General features: G+C 35.3%; 1 protein-coding gene across 2 annotated transcripts in view; it reads right to left on the bottom strand.

Annotated features, from left to right (window-relative positions):
• ATRNL1 (attractin like 1) overlaps positions 1-22,623 on the bottom strand; it is a 1,293,617-nt gene that overhangs the window by 1,183,279 nt on the left and 87,715 nt on the right. For both annotated transcript variants that reach the window (XM_069099032.1, XM_069099033.1), the window contains exons 6-7: positions 19,654-19,828; positions 16,741-16,828 (exon numbers count right to left, since the gene is read on the bottom strand). In XM_069099032.1, the coding sequence (XP_068955133.1) occupies positions 16,741-16,828; positions 19,654-19,828 (263 nt within the window). The remainder of the gene's footprint in view (positions 1-16,740; positions 16,829-19,653; positions 19,829-22,623) is intronic.

The raw sequence follows: 22,623 nt of genomic DNA, 5'->3' as shown, positions 1-22,623 counted from the left end.
TCTGTCTCTCTCTGTCTCTGTCTCTCTCTGTCTCTGTCTCTCTCTCTCTCTCTCTCTCTCTCTCTCTCTCTCTCTCTCTCTCTCTCTCTCTCTCTCTCTCTCTCTCTCTCTCCCTCTCTCTCTCTCTCTCTCTCTCTCTCTCTCTCTCTCTCTCTCTCTCTCTCTCTCTCTCTCTCTCTCTCTCTCTCTCTCTCTCTCTCTCTCTCTCTCTCTCTCTCTCTCTGTCTCTCTCTCTCTCTCTCTCTCTCTCTCTCTCTCTCTCTCTCTCTCTCTCTCTCTCTCTCTCTCTCTCTCTCTCTCTCTCTCTCTCTCTCTCTCTCTGTCTCTCTCTGTCTCTCTGTCTCTCTCTCCCCCTCTCCCCCCCCCACTTATTTAGGTACATTTCTCTCCAGAAGGAATGTAAGATCCTTGAGAGGAGAGACTGCTTCATTTTTGTCTTTGTTTCTCCAGCACCCTACAATAGTACCTGAAAAATAGTAGGAACTTAATAAATACTTACTAATTTTGACTAAAGAAGATGTTAATTAAAAAACATAGGATGCAAATTGAGATCTAGAGGCAACTCAGAAGGTTGGGTTTCATTTTGCATTGTTTTTTTGGTCCAACAATCTCTTTTTATCGATGAGGAAACTGAGTTAATGACTTTATGAGTTAATGTCCAATTTCAGAAAAGGAGTGACACAGTTAGGAGTCAGAACCAGAACCATGTGTTCTGACTTTGGACAAAACATTCTTTCCACTGTACCACATTGCCCTGATCATATTTGTTTTGCCATACTACTCTTTTTCCAGTTTTCCATCACTGCACTGAGCATCAAAGGATATGTGAATTTGGTTTGGAGTATACTTTCAAGTCCTTCAAGGATGTTTTCTTCTTCCTCAATCTCTTCAACCAATGTTGGAACATAAATAGCAATCATCTTCATGGCAACTTTTTGACTTTATGATCTTCATGAGCATTACAAAAATAGATGACTAAATAACTCATGAAATGCTGCTTATTATTCTTTGGGCAGACAAAAAAAAAACAACCCTATTAACTTTTGTTTCCCTCCCTGAAGATGGCCTATGAGATATTCTTCCATATAATTGCAATATACTTATGCCTTCTGGTTTCATTTATAGGAAATCTGTCATCATTGATCATCTTCTAATAGTATATGAACTTGTTGGTGACTGAATAAAGTTCTCATATTTAGTGTACCAACAGTTAAATAAATACATGTTGAAGTTAGAATCTGCATGATTCTTTCCATCCTCAACATCTTTCTTCTGTGCCTAAGGAAAATCTAAATGCAAAGCCCAAATATACACAAATCAGAACCACCATTCACTTGATGCCAATTCTTTAAGTGTTCACATGGTGCCTAAGACTTAATCAGTCTTACAAAGCATGCTTTGCAACTTCAAAACTTTTAATTGCTGTAATTATTAAAGCAACTCAAAATACTAATTAATTTATGAGTATTCAAAATAATAAACATACTTTGAAGATTCCAATAGCTTTAATTATTAACTGGCAATTTCACAAAGAAAAATCATATTCATTTTTAAAATACACAATTCTCAATTTCTTCAAATCTGTCCTCCAAATCCCTAACTGAAACTGTTCTCTCAAAGTTCACTGAAGATCTCCTAATTGCTAAAATCCATGATTTCTTTCAGTCTTGACTTGTCTAAAAAAAAGATTTACTTCACTGAACTTATTTTTCTGGGTCTCTCTTCTCTTTTGGCTTTCTCAAAATACCTCACTATTATTATTTTCCCCAAGCTCTATAAACATTCCTTTCTGTGAGGAGGAGCTAAGTAGTCTTTCTGAGCATGCTGGTGCTATGAGAGCAAATGGAATTGTCAAAGAATAGAGATTTCAGATAGGATAACTTCTTGCCTTCACTTTTTCCTCCCTATAATCCAGGACTTTTTAACCTGTGTGTGTGTGTGTGATGGACACATTTAGCAGTCTGGTCCCATTAACCATTTCTTAGAATAATTTTTAAATGTATAAACTAAAATGCATAGCATTACAAAAAAAATTATATTGAAATACAATTATCAAAGTGTTTTTTAATACTTGAACCTCAGTTTAATAATTCCTACTCTACAATTTGGAACTCTGCCCAAAGGGCTATGAAACTGCTTCCCCTTCCACTGCTAGGTCTATATTCCAAAGAGATTTTTTTTAAAGGCAGGGGAGGACCTATTTGTACAAAAATATTTATAGCAGCTCTTTTTGTGGTGGTCAAGAAAGGAAAAATGAGGGGGTGTCTATCAATTGGAGAATAACCATTGAACTAGTTGTGGTATGTAACTATGATGGAATACTATTGTGGTGAAAGAAATGACAAGCGGGATGACTTCAGAAAAAACTTGGAAAGACTGGCATGAACTAATGCAAAGTTAGCAGAACCAGGAGAACAGTGCACATAGTGCACGGCAACATTGTATGAAGACTTAGCTATTCTCAGCAATACAATGATCCTAGACAATCCCAAAGGACTCATGATGAAGCATCCTATGTGCCTCCAGAGAAAGAAGTGATATTGTCTCAACAGATTGAAGCATACTATTTTTCACTTTCTTTCATTCTTTTTTATTGCATAAAATAACTAATATGGAAATATTTTACATGAATGAACATGTATAACCTGTATCAGATTGTTTACCATCTCAGGGAGAGGGGAGAGGAGGCAGAGATAAAATCTGGAACTCAAAACTTTTTTAAAGTGTTTAAAAATTGTACTAACAGGGGCGGCTAGGTGGCTCAGTGAATAGAGCACCGGCCCTGGAGTCAGGAGGACCTGAGTTCAAATCTGGCCCGAGATGCTTAATACCTACTAGCCATGTGACCTTAGGCAAGTCACTTTACCCCAATTGCCCTGCCTTCCCCCTTCCAAAAGGCAAAAAATATTGCATTCACATGTAATTGGAGAAAAAAAATTATTTGAAAAGATAACTCTTGCTCTAGTTCATTCTACACACCACTTTAAAAGAAATCTCTTTTCTATACATATAAAAATATTAGTAATAACAAAAGCTATAATCTGGATCAGCTGACTTGGGCTCTATCCCTGGACACCCATCACTCAGAGAAGCATACTTCCTCTCCCTGCAATGTTTCTCTCAGATGTCACAGTCTTTCACTAGTCCCATGCAAAAGCACCCTGCATGACCATCTAGGCTCTCTCGACTATTTCTACTCTCCCATTCCCTGATGATCCAGACACATGGTGCCCAACACAGCTCCCCAGCCCCAGTGAGCATAAAGGACAATTCCCCATTTTTTCTAAAGTCTTTCCTCAATGCTAGTAAAATCCAACATAGTCCTACTTTACTGTCCCTTTCCCACCAACCTGGAAGTATTTCCAATAGTAACATGTGAGTTTGCTGAGAAAATGCATGTCAACTTTAACATACTTTGATTGCTACTTTCTGCTTACTTTGTAACTAATCTATAATATCTAGCTTGATAGATATCTGCATATCTATATCCATAGATAAAGATGAAGATCTATATCTATATATCTATAGTTTTCTCCATATTCCTCCATTTTTTAGTTTGAAACAATTTAATTAGATTTACAAAATTCAAAGCACATATATTTTTACCGTCATTTATTAGGTATTCTTCACCCCTGGTCAGGAGGCTGCCATTCCTACATTTTAAGCCATGGTTCTGAAATTAGAGTTACATTCTCAGACACATTCTTCTTAACCAGGTGTTCTCTTTCCACATTAGTTTTTCTTTTCTAAAACCATTGCATTTGTTGGGCAGCAGTGGTGAAAATGCCATTTCTTCCTTCGTGATTTTCATTTTCTTGACTAAGATTTCTAATGTTTCCTAGTGTTTTAGGTGACTTCCCCCGGCAGCACTGTAGCATCTCTTAAGAAGCTGCAGTGAAAGCGGATATGGGTGTGGCCTAAGAAAGTAAATCAGGCAAGGGATGCAAGGATGGAGGATAATATCTTAGTGAACTGGTAACCTAAATGATAAAGTGTGAAGGGAGAAAAGTGAGGCCAGAATGAGATGACAGAATGGAAGAACTGGGACAAATTAAGGAATTCGAGCCCAAGGACAAGATGAATAGAAGAAGAAAAGGCTAAGGGTATTAACATAGTGACAGAGATAGAAAGACGAGTGATTGTGATCAGAGAGGAATGAGATGTTTAATTTGTGATCCTTCCTGTGGAGGACTGAAGTAAAGTGTAAATAGGGATCATAAGAGTTAAGGAAGTTGGTGAATAGGAAGCCAAGATATTCAAAGAGAAAGAGGCATTAGCATGAATGAGGAAGTCACTAGGGACGGTGGCAAAGCTTAGAGTAGTTAAAGAAGAATTCTTTAGAATTTAGAATTCTATAAAAAACTATAGAATTAGGTGCTAGATCACTGAGGAAAGAGGGTAATACTTTCAATAATGATCATAGACTAATTTATTATAAAATCAGAGTATATGAAGTTTCTTTGCTCATTCTGTTTTTTCCTTCTTAATGCAGGATTGATACAACATAATCCTGGCCCTCATACTTGTTCTCTAAAGTATGTTCTTTTTTGTTTGCTATATTTTATTTCCTCCAAATTTATGATATTTTTCTGATACTGAAGTGGTCTATATTGTGCATTTCCAGTGTAATTTGAACTCCAAGTGAGGTCTTATGAATAAGATAGATGAAATAATGCTCCCCAATTCTGACAACATGTTTGCCTAAAAGAAAAGCTGTTCAAGATAAAACTGCATAATACTTTAGCTGTAACTAAAAGCATGAATCCATTTTATACACTTTTATATAAATGCATAAAAAGTCAATAGCGTCTCAATAGTAGCTCTGATGCTTTTCTAAAATAAAAAGTACAGCACTTCAACTTGAACTATAGATTCCTACTCAAAGAAACAAGCACTATAAGTTATTTCATTCTTCAAAGTCAATTTTATAGTTTCAATGTACTTTGCATCACCAAAACAGGGCACTCTGGCTTCATATTCTCACTTTGGTTTGAGTTATTTAAAAATCTCAGTTCTAAGTTAAAATATATAATAGCATTCTTTTTCTTAAAAGTCATTTGTTTTGGTTTCTTTAGCATGACACATTATAGCTAACATACAACTCAAAAGTGCCCCCTTTAGAGAGTCTTTTGAACTTTATCAAAATATTTGCTTAAGTTTTTCAGAATTTGAAATACTTGGAAATTTCAAAGGATCCATTAATATCAATGATGTGGGCATCTCCAACATTGTTACAGATCACAGCTCATCCTTCCTCATTGCATGTGACTCCTATATTTGCCTTCGCACAAATCCTCTATGAGGTGCCACCTCAGTGTGTTGGGAGCCTTCTTGTATGTCTCATAACATTCCATAGATACCAGTACAGAACTTGGATTGGTCATCTGTAATACTCCGCACTAAATAAATTACCTACCATCTTGTTTTACAGATAAATTATAATATATTTCTTTTATGTCACTTCTTGCACACAAGTCATTGTAGGTAATCTTGCAAACTGTTTACCACATTGTCTTTCAGATGGAATGCAATTTTTATTCCTCAGAAATTGTAATAACCCATGTCTTGCAGCCATATAGCATTCTCAGTAGGACACTGGCATTATAAATATCACTTTTCATTTTGGGGGAAGCTTGGGATCATTAAAAGAAATATTCTGCTTCCCAGTTGCATTCAGCCATGTTTTCTATCCAATTTATTCCTGGACCCAGCTCTTGTTTCCTTGCAATGTCTATACGATTTATGTGTACTGAAAGGGCAGGTAAATGAGCTGCCAACTCAACTGTATATCATGGTCTAGTCAATAGACATCTTTCATCTAACTCTTTTCAAAAATAAATGCTTTATTGATGCTTTTTATTGCTGTCATTTCCCAATGGATGAAAATACCCCTTCAATGCTATAGAATTCCCCCTGTAACAAAGAGTTTTAAGAAAATCAATGTATTTCCCATGCCTGACAATGTACACCTTATTCTATATCTATAGTTCTTCCCACTATACTGAGAGAAAATATATCAGTTACCGTTTCCCTGGAGTCAAAATTGGTTCAGAGACCAATTGCATAGATCAGAGTTCTGAATTTTTTCATTGTTGTTTTCTCTACATAAATTTGGACTTTGTGTAAAATGTTCCCTCATATGATTTGCTCTGTCATCAGTTGCTATGAGAGGTCCTATATTTCTCTGAATTCTTCATATTCATTTTTTCTTAGAAAACAAAAAATTCCATTTCTTTAATATAACATTTTTCTTAAGCTATACCTGAATTAATGAACAACAACTTTGTTTCCAGTTGTTTTCCACCTCAAAAAGTGCAATTGTAGATTTTTTTAATATATGGGGACCTTTTTCTTGGTGTCTGATATATTTGGGATATATGTTCAATTGTTGGAATATAGTCTAAAGAGTTTGGGTTCGTGATTTTTCTAATATAGCCCTAAATTATCTTCCAGAAGGGACAGATCACTTCACATAATGATAGTGAAAATTTACACAGTGCTGTCAGGTTTAAAAGGTTTATAAATATTATCTCATTTGTTCCTCACAACAACTCTGGAAGGTAGGTGCTATTATTATACCATGTTGCAGATGAGGAAACTGGAGTAGAAAAAAGCTGAATGTCTTGCCCAGGGTTATACACCAAGCAAGTCTATGAAACCAGACTTTAATTCTCTAGTAACAGTGCATTAATGTGCTTGCCTTCCCATAACCCAGTCAACATTTGTCATTTTTGTCTTTTGTCATCCTTGCCAATTTGATTAGCTTGACATGAAGCCTTAGGGGTATTTTTGGTTGACTTCTAGTAAAGATGGCTACCTGAATGAAGACCTTCCATTTTTCACATACTTACTCCAACAAATACTTGAAATTTGCGGCAGACCAAATAACAATCAAAAAAATTGATGAGAATCTATGATAAATTATTTCCTTTCCCCAGAAGTGTACAAAAATTTAGAACTTCGTAGGCAATAGGAAAGAGGATGAGCAGCAAGATAGCACAATCACAGATGCACCAATAGTCTTTCTGCTTCTCAGTACAGAGCCCCAGGGTGGTCAGAAAGCCCCAAGGAAGGAATGATGAAAACCCCATGGAGCACCAATGACCAATTCAGCATGACATAATTCAGATAAAAACAGTCTAATGACTCTGTGGTTCCTGGCAATTTGTCTAAAGATAACAAAGAGGACTCTGAACCTCAGAGTCCCCAGAAGGAGAATTTTTGTGACATGGAACTAACTCTGTGAGGCAGACATCAGCACAGAGACTCTTGTGAACCATGATGAGCCAAAATAGGATCAACCTACTTCATTCAAAAGTGCAAGAGGGTTGGAACCTGGTCCTGGAACAAAGACCCAATTCAGCAACAAAGGCTAGAAATATAAGCAAACCAAAGAAGGCCTATGACCAGAATTTAAAATTAATGCAGTTCTGGAGATCTATAAAAAGAGATAACTGTAACAACTACAAAGGAAAAAATGTTTCATTTTATTTTATTCATAAGAACTACATGAGTATCTAGAAGAGGTGAAACAAGAGATTAAAAAATAAATATAAGTTCTTGAAGAAGAGAATTGGAATGAGAATAAGGAAATTAGAAAAGAAAATGTTAAATCTTGGCCAAACAACAGAGCTTCCAAAACCTAAAATAGAACAAAAATAAGTCAATGGCTCTACGACACAGCCAGAAATATTACAACAAAAAAGGAATAGGAAAAGGAGAAAGAGGATGAGGAGAAGTATGAAGGATGACAACAACAAAATCAACTAATGTAGCTGATATGATATTCTTTTCAAAACTCTCCTGGAAAATACATAAAGAGAGGCCATTTAAGAATCACTGAACTCCCTGAAAACCATAACAAAAAATATAGACATAATTTTTAAAGAAGTAATAAATGATAACTCCCCAAAAGATAAAAAGAACTAATCAATCACCATTTGAAAGAAGCATCAAAAAAAAGTTACAGGATTGTCATGAGCAAAATCCATAGCCCCACTGTTAAGGAAAAAATGCTTCAATTATCCAGAAGGAAGTAGTTTAAGTACCAAAGAACCACAGTCAGGTATTTTCTATTATAAATTAGAGGAGATCTTGAAACAAAATATTTCAAAAAGAAAAAGATATAGACTTTAAGTCAGGAATAACTGACCCTGTAAAATCAAGTATAATCCTATAGTGAAAACAATGAACTTTTAATGGAAAGAGAACTGTTAAGTACTCCCAATGAAAATAATAGTAGGAATTGTGAAATGCAAATGCAAAAGTCAAGAGAAATTTAGAAAGGTAGATTTACTTTAGCAAATGAAAGAGGTTATTTGATGATATAGTACAAATATTCTAATAGGAAGAGAAGAAACAAGTATTCCCTTAGAATCTTAATATATTCAAAGAGGATAGAGGGAATAAAACAAGAAAGAAACAAAGGACCTAGGGATGGACTAATATTCTAAAGTTTTTAAGAAGGGAAAGAGAAGGAAAGATTTAAAATGAATATTCTATTATTTATAGGAGGAAGAATGGGTTTGAATTTTCTATTTCTCATATTTGAGGTACTTGAAAAGTCTACAAACATTGAGAAAGGGATCACGGTAATGGGTACCAGATGACCCTCACTCTTATCTGAAACAGAGAAAGAAGGGTTGAAAACACAGAGTCTGGTATAGAGATACATAAACCTCAATAAGAAACAAGCATCAATAGGGAGGGGAGAACTAAGAGGAAAGATGATATTAGGGAGAGAACAGACACAAATAAAATAAGCTTCCCAATCCTGTGGAGGAGATTAAAAGGGAGAAAAAAACCAACAAGACCTAGAATCTAAGGGGATATCCATCAATTAGAGAATGACTCATTTATTTTTACATTTGAATGAACTGTACTGTAGAAAATAACAAAGGAGATTTCAGAAATCCTGTGTTGTATGAACTGATATAAAGTAATATGAACAGAACCAAGAGAATAATTTATAAAAGGACAACAACATTGTAGAGGGAAAAACAACTTTCAAACACTTAAAAACTTTGATCAATGCAATGACCAACCATGTCAGGAATTTGGCCAGGGTAGATGGTAGAAAATGGATAATGAGAATATGATTATGTGAAGCATGACTGAGGCTGACTAGATTAAGTGGATCATCTAACAACATGAATTTCTGCTCATGTACTTACTTGAGAGCAATTCAGAGTGGGAGTTCCAAAATCAAGTGTCTTATGTCTTCCAAGGTAAGGTCTTTAGACATCTAGTGGTCAGTAGGGTGTAATAGTGCTGCCTTTGTGTAATAGAAATGCAGATTTAAAGATCTTCCCTGCCCCTAGGCTAAAGTGTACCTGGAGCCTTGGGTGGGAGGCTTGTTTTTCAGTAGATACTTCTTGATTGGCCAGTGGGTCCAGAAGATTGTTACATTCTCTGAGCCAGGAGAAGGCCATAAAAGCCCTGATGTGTAGCTTTGTTTTGGGGCTCACTTTGAGAAGTGTTCTGTGATTTGATCTGGATTCTGGGAAGCTGTTGTTGAGAGCCCCCCCTCAGCTTTGAAAAACCCAGATGTTGAAACCCAGATGTTGATTTGGTAGGGATGTAATGGTTGGACAGTTTGGAAATCTGTCTACTTGATCTGTTTCTCTGTCTTGATAATTCTGTCTGTATATTCTGAAGTTCGGGGTGCTGATATTTTTCCCCCTGAACTAGGCAAATGATACATATTTGACTGATTAAAGTAAGCTTGTTAACCCATTTTGAGTTGCTTTCCTTTATCAAAGCAGATCTAAGAACCTGTGGTGGCAGCCACCCTGGGGATGCTGGGGTGCTTGCTGATACAGTGTGGCAAAAAGAATGCTGGGTGGAATATGAAGAATTATTGAGACTTTCTAGATATCATGAGCAAAATGGCCATGTGAGTTCATACACACACTTACCAGTCAAAAAAGGCAAGAAAGATTCCAAGTATAACAAAATGTTCATAGCAGCACTCTTTGTGGAAGCCAAGAATTAAAAACAAAGTAGACACTTTTTGATTGGAAATGGCTAAACAAATTGTGACACATGAATATAAAGAAATATCTCTTTGTGATAGGAAAAATAAATATGAAGAATTCTGAGAAACATGGAAGACTTATATGAACTCATGAAGAGTCAGCTGAACAGGACTGGGAGAAAATATATATGTAAAGTACATGAATGTAAGTGGAAAGAACAATATACCAATCAATATCATGTTGTTATAAAGACCAAATGGCCCTGAAGACAAGAAAATGTTTTCTGCTCTTTGCAAGAGATAAGGGGCCAGGGGCATGGAATTCACTCCATAGCTTTCAATTAAACTAGAACCAACTAAAATATTTTACATAATAATAACTTCAAATAGTACAAATTCAAATGATGTGATCACTTCAGAGGATCTGTTGTTCACACAAATCAAGACCTGAGTGTATTACATTTGCCCTCAGACTTGGTTTATGTATTAATACTCCAGAACATTTCCTCTTTTTTCTTTGTTACAAGGCATAGTTGGCTAGAAAGGAAAGGGGGAGACATATACCCAGAAAGGGAGATCTGCTCAAAAAACAATGGAAATTTGAAAATGGAAAATTTCCTTTTATTTACCATCTCCACAGGGGGATTTGTGGATTTTCTATAATTGTTTAAGCTCTTCTTTGAAAATTTTCATAAATGTTAATTGATTGAGGGGTTGTTGGTTTTCTTTTTTTTATTTTTCAAATGTTTTATTAACTTCTGATTTACATCATTCATTTCCACCAGATTTTGAGTTACAAATTTTCTCCCCATTTCTCCCCTACCCACCACCCCAAAATAGCAGTCCCACAGGATATCCCCTCCTCCTATCTGCTCTCTCCCATATCTTCTCCCATACCCCCTTCGACATTTCCAGTAGGGCATAGTGGATCTCTATGCCCCAGTGCCTGTATATCTTATTTCCCAATTACGTGTAAAATTGTATTAATATTAGTATGTGTGTGTGTGTGTGTGTGTTAAACATTTGATTTTAAACCTTTGAATTCCAGATTCATTCCCTTCCTTGTCACCCACCCTTACTGGGAAGATAATTAATTCAATATAGGATGTACATGTGTAGCTAATGCAAAACATTACCATAGCAGATATATTGTAAAAGACTGACTATGTTTCCCTCCCTCCTATCCCACCTACCACTTGTTCTATTCTCTACTTTGATCCTGTCCTTTTTCAAAAGTGGGTGCTTCCAACTTCCCTCCCCCCCAGCCTGCCCTCCCTTCCATCATCTCCCCTCTCATCCCCTTCCCCCCTACTCTCCTATAGGGTGAGATACCCTATTTAGTGTGTATGTCATTCCCTCCCTCATCCAAATTCAATGAGAATAAAGTTGACCCATTCCCTTTTGCCTTCCTATTCTTCCCCTCCATTGTAAACATTCTCCCTTGACTCTTCTATATGAGATAGTTTACCCCATTCTGTCTCTCCCCATCTCCTCTCATTATATATTCCTCTCTCACCTCTTAATTTCACCTTTTAAGTATCATCCCTTCCTATTAAATTGGTTCTGTGCCCTCTATGTATATCTGTAAACATATATACACACATTCACATATGTATTTATACACCCATATGCCCTCCGATATAGAAATATATATAGACATATATATACATATATATATATATATACGTATTCCTATTCCCTTCAACTATTTTCATACTGAGAAAAGTTTCATCAGTTAAAATTATCATTTTTCCATGTAGGAATGTTAATATTTCAGCTTTGATAAGTTCCTTATGATTCCTTTCCCCTGTTTACCTTCTCATGCCTCTCTTGCTTCTTGTAACTGAATGTCAAAATTTCTATTCAACTCTGATTTTTTCATCAGGAATGCTTGAAAGTTCTCTTTTCCATTGAGTGACCATATTTTCCCCTGAAACATGATACTCAGTTTTTCTGGGTAGGTGATTCTTGGTTTTAATCCAAGCTCCTTTGCCCTCCGGAATATCATATTCCAAGTCCTTCAATCCCTCAGGGTGGAAGCTGCCAGATCCTGAGTTATCCTGATTGTGTTTCCACAATATTCAAATAGTTTCTTCCTGGCTGCTTATAATATTCTCTCCTTGATCTGGGAATTTTGGAACCTGGCTATAATATTCCTAGGAGTTTTCTTTTTGGGATCTTTTTCAGGAGGTGATCAGTGGATTCTTTCAATCTCTATTTTGCCCTCAGATTCTAAAACATCAGGGCAGTTTTCTTTGAGAATTTCTTGGAGGATGATTTCTAGGTTCTTTCATTGATAATGGCTTTCAGGTAGTCTAATAATTTTTAAATTATCTCTCCTGGATCTATTTTCCAGGTCAGTGGTTTTTCCAATGAGATATTTCACATTGCTTTCTATTCTTTCATTTGTTTGGATCTGTTTAAGAGCATCTTGATTTCTCATAAAGTCACTAGCTTGCTCCAATCTAATTCTGAATGAATGATTCTCCTCGGTGAGCTTTTGAGATTCTTTTTCCATCTGGCAAATTTGGCTTTTTAAGGCATTCTCCTCATTGCCTTTTTGAGCCTCTTTTGCCATTTGAGTTAGTCTATTTTTTAAGGTGTGATTTTCCTCAGTCAGACTGTTGACTCTCATTTCATAATTTTCTTGCATTGTTCTCATTTCTCTTCCCAATTCTTTCTCCACTTGTCTTATCTGCTTCTTAAGGTCCTCTATGGCCTGTAAAGAGCTCGTATTTTTCTCAGAAGCTTTTGGTGCAGGAGTTCTGACTTCACTGTCTTCCTCCTGCTCCATGCTTTGATCCTTTTTGTCCCCAAAATAGGAGTCTAATGTTGGATTGTTTTGCTTGGTTTGCTTCCTTTGCCTGCTCTTTTTGTCACTTAATTACTTGACTTTTCGGATGTATGCCACAGTAGGCTCTGCTACCAGACAGGGGAGTTTCATTCCAAATGCTGGGATTTTCTCAACTGCCAGAAGTATCAGTTGGGTGCCCTCTCTGAAGCCTCTACATGCTCTGGCAAACTGATCACACACCCTAGGACCTCTACCCTAGACTGCAATCCAGATCCAAGCAGGTTAAAGCAAGAGCGAGTACCCCTCAGACTGGTTGCTTGGTCCCCCTACAGTGTGCAGGTCAGGAACTGAAGCTGCCATGTGGAGATGGCTGGGCTGCAGCCCTCAGTGGCTTCTTGCCCTGGGGACAAAAGCTGATGCACTCCCAACTATTGGGTCCCAAAGTCCACCCTGCACTGCCCTCTCACTTTGTCCTTAGCATCTATGTGTTGATAATTCTGGACCACCACAGCTGCTGGTGATCTGGAGTCCCTCCAGCTGGTGGTTGGTCAGGCCTGCACTGGGGCTAAAACCTCTGGCTATAGCGGGGCTGGGCTTGGCTCCCAGAGGACTGCACTGGCCAGCCTGCCCGGATGTCATCAGTGGGAGGTTAGCTTCTCTGTGTCATTTTGTGGGTTCTGTAGCTCCAAAGTTTGTTCAGAGTCCCCTTTTACATGAATTGGAGGTGGTGGGAGCTGGAGCCACTCAGAGGTCCTATTTCTACTCGCCATCCTGACTCGGCTCCCCCCCCCCCTCCATCGGGGTTGTTGATTTTCCACAATTTTTTATTACTTGTTAAATTAATTGATTTCTCCTTTCTGTCATTTGCTAATATATGTATATAAAATATAGAGCAAATAGGTACAAGATAATTATAGATACTAGCTGCTGGGAGAAAGGGATGACCTGGAAAAGTTTCACATGAAGGTGAAACTGGAGTTAGGCTTTGGATGAAACAAGGAATTCTAAGATGAGGAAGTGCATTCCACAGGCAAGGGAGAAGCTAGTGGAAATGGAGTAAGATAGGAGAGAGAGTATTATATGTGAGAAACAGCTAACATACAGCTTGGCCAAACAAAGGAATGAAGAAATTTCAATAATAATATGACTAGAAGGGCTAGTTGAACCCAGGGTGAGAAGAGCTTTACATGTCAAAGAGAGTTATCAATATTTTATTCTAAAGGCAATGGAAACCATGTGAGTTTATGGGCAAAGGAGTGATATGCTCAGAACTGGACTTAAAGAAAATCACTTTTGTAGCTACAAAAAGGATGAACCGGTGAAGGGAGAAAATTGAGGGAGGGAAGTCAAATAAGTATTATAAAAGTCTAGGAGAGAGATAATAAGTGCATGAACCAGGGTGGTGACTCTCCATGAGTACAGCAAGAGACATATACAAGAGATGCTATAATGGTATAATTAAAAAGATAGATTGAACATGGGAGGTGAGGGAGAAGAAAGAATTAAGAATAAATCATGGGAAATTAAGGATGCTACTGCCCTTCACAAAAGGAAGAAAGTTTCAAACAAGTGTGGGTGGTACTGAGAAAAGTAATGAATTTTGTTTTTTACATATCAAGTTTAAGAAGCCAACAGAATATCTTACTTGAAATTTCCAACGGGCCATTCCCCAAAAGATAAACTGCTAAAGTATATAACAGGTAGGTCTCAAAAGAAGTAAGCCAAGCTATCAATGACCATATGAAAAAATATTTAAAATAATTAATTAGAAGAGAAATGCAAATTGTATCAAATCTGAGGTTCTACTTCATTCCCATCACAAAAAAAATGGAAGATAACAATTGTGGGCTATGGAAGGAAAAGCACACTAATGAACCACCAGCTGAGCCATGAATTGATCTAATCATAGTGGAAAGTATTAAATTGCATATACTTTTAGACCCACCAATAGCACTACTAGGTATATACCCCAAAGAAATCCAAATAAATAGTTCTTTGCACATATGTGCAAAAATATTTATAGTGGTAGTTTTGGATGGAGCAAAGAACTAGAAACAAAATTTGTGTATATTGGTTGGTTGAATGGCTTTAAAACCCAGGGTATATTAATGTAATAGAATATTATATGAATTGATGCAGATTGAAGTGAACAGAACTCGTGAAACAATATACAACATGAATACACCAATTTATAAAATAAGTAAAGGGAAACAACTGTCAAAAACTTATGAACTATGATCAATCATGACATCAGAAAACATGATAAAGTAAAATTCTTATCAGAGTTGATGGATTGGGAATTCAGAATGAGACATACATATTCAGACACAAATAATGCGCAGACTTATTTGGTTTGGTTATATTTATTTTTAGACTTTTTTGAGGGAGAGAGAGCTATAAGGGAGTTGAATGTCAATAATACCAGAAAAATAAAAAGAAAAATTATCAATGAAACATCCAAAGACCAAAAGGAAGTTCAGAGAAGAACACAGAGAAGCAGAATAGTGGAACTATTGTGTTTTTTAAAATGTTGCAATGTCATAGACATCAACAATATCATATACAATTTTTTGCTCTTCTTTGTAGAATTATTCATGTTTGTTGATGTCTGTCAAGTTCATAATGATACAAATAAATGTTCAACAAGCAGTTGAGCAGCTGATGACTTAGAAATGAAGCTCATAAAAAGTAACTAAGGCTAGATATGTAGATCAGGCTTGACTTGGGAAAAAAATAATAGAAGAATCTATTAGTCTACAGGGGCAGAAAGTTATAAATAACAATTAATACTTCAGGTACTCAAGGAAATGTCAGATCCTTGAGGACAGAGATTATATTTCATTTTGTCTTTGTATTGCTAGTGTTATAAATCCTGTAAATAGTTCTTTGCATATATATGGGAACTTAATAAATTCCTGTTAGATTGGGATTGGACTGGACTGTATTGAATTACTAGTATTCTGATGAGGAACAATGTTTTCTAATTTTTTGTTATCCTTTCCACAGTTCCTGACATAGTAAATTACATGAAGCAGATACTCAAAAAAAGTGTTGTCCACTAACTGGAACACTGGTGTTCTTCATTTAATTCATTCAAGTTATGTTCCAATGATTCGATTCTAACAATTTTGGGAGAAAAAACACAAAAGGGACTGAAAAATTCCTATTTATATCTCTAGATTAATATTATTTTCTCTAAAGAGCTATAATTTAAAGTAACTTTTTTTATTTCTAAGATATGAGTCAGAACTCTTTTACTTCTCAGACAATTTTCTGCCATAATTATGGGAAATTGCACTTCAAGGTTCTGGTAATGACTTACACTATACAGGAATAAGAGCAACACAGGTCCGTGAACTATGTGTGGCAACATTAATGGGCATCTGACTTCTGTTTGAGTAGTTTAATTCTGTCTCAAATGCTTCTTTTAATAAAGCTATATTGGACATTAAATTCACTTCAATTGTGTCTAGAGTTCAGCAATACAGGGAAAGTATTTAGTTATGAAAAAAACATTTACCATATGGTAGAAAGAAAAAAAAATCATACTGATAATTCATTCATTCTACAAGGGAATTTCTCTTCATGAAAACCAAAGCAAGCAAATTAAAATATCCTGAACCATTCAGGAGGGATGTCACCAACTTCTCACAACAGTTTTTCCTTCACAAAATTTTTATTTTGGAAAAGTAACCATTGTCTTTTTCAGAGACACTGGCTTTCTGAAACATAGGCGTGTGTCTGAAGGTAAAGGTAAATGAATTTATATTAACTGTAAGGGATTTAACTTGCAGAAATGACAGCTTCTGTATCATGGTCAGAATGATTTAAAGTGACTGGCAAAAACCCTGAAAATTCTGAAATATTTATTATCCATTTGAACTACCTAAATTTCATGAAAACTGCATATATATGCATACAATCACACATGCATACACATTAATTAAAAATCAAAGAATAAAGTCCAAACCTGATATAAAGCAAGAGAGTGTCCATATCTCTGAAGAGGTCCCCTTGATATAGGTGCCACATTCCATATGCTGCTTTCTAAATTATAACTAAAGGATACATAAAAAAAACATAAACTAGCATATGTTTTAATTCAACTTTTTTCAAAATTCAATTGTTTTTATTTTTCTATTCCAAAATATATTAAATTTAATAACAAAAGAGTAACTCAAACTTTTAAAGAAATTTTTATAGGAAACAAATAAAAATGAAATTGTCCTAAGCACATAACATTCGTTATCTTGATTGAAGGAATTCCTTGCTCTACTCATACACTTGACTGTTAGAGTACCATTTACTCTCAACCCAACTGCTGGCAGATCTTAAATCATCAGGGGAAATCAAGAGATCCATGTTTATATCCAGATACCATACTGCCTTACCTTTAGATCAGGATGATGTAGTAGGAAGAACTTAGATTTCAAATCAGAAGACCAGTGTTCATTCCCTGCTCTGCCACTTACCACCTGTGTGACCTTGGACAAGTTATTTCATTTCTATAAGTCTCAGTTTCCCCCTTTGTAAAACAAAAGTAATGGGCTAGATGATCTTTAAGATCACTTTCAATTCTAATGTCCTATGAAATGAAAAGTATCTGAGGACTGACCCCTAGAATAAGAATTTTGTCTTGTCATTATTTTCAAGTTAATCTTTATTTGGGGACAACTCAACACAAATACTTTATATAAATTTATTTTGTACTAACACATTCCACCCAAAAATCATTTTTTAAATGTTTTAATAAATTATTGATACAATGTACAAAATTGGTACAATGTACAATTTTCTGTTGTGGGGTTTTTTTTTTGCTTTTTTGGAGGGGCAGTTGGGGTTAAGTGACTTGCCCAAGGTCACACAGCTAGGTTTTTGTTTTTTTTTGTTAAGTATCTGAGGCTGGATTTGAACTTAGGTCCTCCTGGTGCCAGGGCTAGTACTCTATTCACTGCACCACCCAGTTGCCCCTAATGTACAATTTTCAATTGACTATTTTTTACTTGGAATATTACCACTATACTTTTTTTTATTTTATTTTTGCGCTTTTTTTTGGAGGGGGGAAGGCAGGGCAGTTGGGGTTAAAGTGACTTGCCCAAGGTCACATGGCTAGTAAGTGTTAAGTATCTGAGGCTGGATTTGAACTCAGGAAGAGTCAGTCCTCCTGACTCCAGGGTCAGCCACCTCTATTACCATTATACTTTTATCCATATTGACCAGTCTTGATTTCTTGTATTAACAGTTTTAATCTCATAAGTGAATATAAATTAAGTTATAACTGGCACTAGGTATCACTTCTAGAAGCTATTAAAATGACTTATAGCTGACCTACATTCAGAATAATGAAGAATGTTTTCTGTCCATGAATTTAGCAATAAAATTACTTCTAATATGATTCCTAAATTGTTTTTAAAATACAAATCTGAACAAATACTACCCCACCATAAGAGCAAGGTTCTAAAAAGTAAAAATGAATCCATTTGCTTAAATAAGTAATGTAAAAGTTTAAGACAAAAATATTCAGTATTGATTTCTAAATATATTTAATTAATTAAAATAATGGTATACAACTTTGATATCACTAGAATCCCTGTTATTTTTCAAAAACTATGCTTATTTTCATAGGCTGTTCATTTTCTTTCATTTTCTTTTCTTTTTCATTTTCATTTTCTTTCATTTACGTCTCAATTTCTGCCTCCAAACTCATGTTTTCTCATGTATTCAGGTTCATTTTATAGTTTCTTTAACAACTTTCTTGAATTCACCCCACAAGCTCTTTTAGTATCTTCTTTTTTTTACCCCCAGTATCATTTATTTAGATTTCTTGCTGATCACACAAATTTTCCTCAGACTATTTCCCTTCATCTCCCTAGAATTCCATTTCCTTTAATTTGATATACCTTTCCAATCAAACCTTTGAATCAATACCTTCCTTCTCCCCCATGGTAAAAGTTCTCACATCCCTAATGTAACTGTTAATCTTACACCTCATTTTGCTGAACCCTCCTCTTTCTGATTCCTGATGTTAGAATCATAGACTGTTAGAATTGGAAAGGGCCTTAGAATCCAACCCTTTAACTTTGCAAAGTAAAAAACTGAGACCCAGAAAGGGTATATGGTTTACTCAATATAATACATTGTCACAGAACTGGATCCAAAAACCAGGTCTTCTGACTCCTGGTAAAGAAGTGAATTCCTGCCCCTTACCCCCAAATATACCAAGCCTGGTAGTACACAATCACTATCTTAAAAAAAACAGCAGCAGCAACAACAAAAACACACATTTTCCCACTAATATAAATTCCTGTATTGACCACTAATGAAGGAAAAGCAGAAAATTTTTTCTAATAAAAAATTCCATTTTTCCCTAGAAACTGCCATTGTTCATCACAGAAAGGTACTTATTTAAAAAAAAAACTTTTTTAAAGCACATGTTTGTATAATCAAAAGATCATAACCTAAAGACACAAACTTTGGATAATCTCAAGGTATTTTATAATAAAAAGTTATCTCAAAATTCATAACAAATGAAGTTATGGCTTTTCTCACTTGAAACTAGCATTAACTAAGTCTTAAGTTAGAAATAAATCCTAATATCTTGAGAATTTCAAGGTTTTTTTATCCCAAATCTCAAATATAAACACTGATATAATTTGGCAACTCTGATATAAACATGCCAAACAAGTATTCATGGAACATATAGTATATGCATATATAGGTATATCCTCCTAATTAATCTCATGTCCCCAAAAAGACACTATGTCAAAATAACTACATATTCACATTCAAAGCAATTTAACATGAAAAATAAGATAATCATATTTATATTATAGGAAACAATTTCTAAAATCATTCAATACAAAATATGAAAAAGATAACTTACTTTAAGACCATTTGAAAAGAACTGTAGTTAAAAGTATATCCACCAATCACCCACATAAATTTTCCATGTAAAACTGCCTTATGTGAAGCCCGACCAACAGAAGGACTGAATGGTTTTACATTTGGAAGAATCCAGAAAGACTCCGTGGAAGGTACATTCAAAGAACAATCAGGACCTATTTTTAAAAAGATATTATGCAATAAAGTTTTAAGTAGCAGAAATATAAATATGGATTACAAATTAAAATGATCAGTAGTCTTCACACTGATAAAATACAATTTATAACATTCACATGGACCATAATTTATTTTTTAACTGACAAGATAAGATTATTATATAATAAATATTTATAAAATAAATTCTATTATGATCAGAGTTTGAAAGAAAATTATTTGTATTACATGCAAATTCCTATTTACCTTAGTATATACTATATTATACATATGACAGGGAAAGGTAATATTTCTATTTGGTTCAGAATGCATTCTCCCACGAAAGTCCTACTCCTTTGCTTCACTGAGGGAAGCATAGGGAGATGACTTCAGATTCTCAAAGATTGTGCCAACATAGTACAAGCTAGGGTAGATCCTACACCATGAAAACCTTTCTAGCATAGTCCTTATAACAGACTATGTCTCTTGCCCAAGAACAAGTCTATTTAAGAGTGTAGAGATTCACCACCAATTATTTTAATTATTTTGGCAATTGCAACCCTAATAACCAAAAAAAAAAAATACAAAATGGCCATCAGTATTGTGCAGCCCTTTCATTTCCTTATGAGACAGTAGTTAAAGAAGCAAAAGAAATGGGCAGAGGATGCTAAGAATCATGCAGGTTTTAATACATCTATAAATATTGACTCTTCTTGGTCTAAACATAAAATCCTAACCCAATAATAAATAAATAAATAATGAATCAGCCTGAAGGATATAAATCACATCAATTTTGACATCATCATTATAAATTAACAAGAAAAACATAAGGAAGTTGTAGCTAAATGAAAAGATCATTTCATATGTTCTCCTCAGAGAAGCAAATGAAGGAGATGTTGGAATTGGTTTCACTGTATATCTAAAGGTGACAAGACACATTTCAAGGGATGTTTGATCATCTTACCTTTCAGTGATCATGGTTAGCATAAGCAAAAAGCAAAAACAAAAAACAAAGACTATAATGAAGATGATTGTAGCTTATGCACCAACATCCATTGCAAAGGATGAGGAATTAGAGTTATATGAAGAATTCAATAAAAACCTCCAAATTAAATCAACATGTATTTTAAAAGTTGGTGACTTCAATGTAAAAGTGGCCATAAGGAAAGATGATGAAAAAAGTGTTGAAAGATATAATACAAGATAAAGAAATTATCTTCCCTTCTCTGATTCTTCTTCTCTAAGTGAATTCATTTATGTTCACAACATACCTCTGTCACTTCTATATACGTGACTCCAATATTTATATTTCCATCACGGAATTCTTTTCCAAGGATAAGATCCAACCAGCACCTCCAATTTAACATATATGTCCCAAAACTTGCTCCTTTGCTCACATCCCTACTTCTTTATGGTTATAACATTCTGGATTCAAAAATCTTAAAATAATCTTTAATTCCTTCATCATAATACCAAATCTATTATTTTACAAAATCCCATCATTTCTACACCTCTGGTATTTCTTGCTTCTATACAACCTATACATTCTTCCTTCCAACAACCTAGTTCAGGTCATTACCTCTCACTAGGGTTAGAACAATAATCTCCTGCTCTCCTCATCTACAGCCTCTTCCCCTTCCAATCAATCCCACACACTATGGCCATATTAATTTCCCTAATACGCAGCTCTGACCACATCGTTACACTGTTAAGAAATTTTCAATGGTTGGCCACTCTCTACAGCATAAAATGCAAATTATTTAGCCCAGTATAAAAGGCCTTACAAACATTGTCTCCGCATTATCCTTCCACACTTATCCTACATTTATTTTATGTCTCAGGCTGATCATCACTGTTCATAATCTTGTAATCTTTCACCTCAGTACTTCTGTTCTTATCATTTCCTGTATGTAGAATGTCTTCCCCCATCTTCATCTGCCTAAATCCTACTAAACTTTCAAGGTTTGATCAAATTCCAAAAGTCATTTATTAAGTACATGTACAAAGACAAAAAAAAAGTCCTTCCTCTCAGGAGTTTATATTTTAATGTAAAGACTTCCTTGATCCCCTGACTGGAAATGAAATCTCAATCCGCTAAAGTCTTTATCACTTTCTTTTGTACCTTTCTTCTCCCCCTCATCACATTCAATGTATTGTGTTGATTATTTGTATTCGTGTCTTATCTTCCCTAAAAGATCATGGTCAGAAAAGGTGTTTTACTCATCAAGTTGTTCTAGTCAGTGCCCTTTTACAAGCAGTAGTCTATAAAGCTTTCTGAACTGGATTATCCCATTAACTTCCTCTAGGATGTTTGTATGTGGGCAAGAACCAATGCCATACTGTATCCCAAAGAGATGACAAAATGGGAAAAGGACCAACATATACAAAGATATTTATAGCAGCTCTTTTTTGGTGACAAAGAATCAGAAATTGAGGGGATACCCATCATTTGGGGAATAGCTGAACAAGCTGTGATATATGACTATAATGGAATACTATTCTACTATAAGAAATGATGAATAGGCAGAATTCAGAAAAACCTGAAGGCTTATATGAACTGACGCTGGGTGAGGGGAGCAGAACCAGAACACCGTACACAGTTTATAGCCACATTGTGAGATGACTAGATAGACTTAGTTCTTCTCAGCAATGTAAAGTTCTAAGAGAACTCCAAAAGGCTCATGATACAAAATTCTATCCACATCCAGAGAAAGAACTAGGGGAGTCTGAATGAAGATCAAAGTATACTATTTGCTCTCTCTCTCTCTGTCTCTCTCTGTCTCTCTCTCTCTCTCTGTCTCTCTGTCTCTGTCTCTGT

This window comes from Petaurus breviceps, unplaced genomic scaffold (genome assembly GCF_028583685.1).
Source record: "Petaurus breviceps papuanus isolate PSGF00001 unplaced genomic scaffold, PetGlider_PUasm1.0 37, whole genome shotgun sequence".
NCBI classification, from domain to species: Eukaryota; Metazoa; Chordata; class Mammalia; order Diprotodontia; family Petauridae; genus Petaurus; species Petaurus breviceps.
Note: the sequence above shows the minus strand (reverse complement) of the source record. Positions and strands in the feature narration are given on the sequence as shown.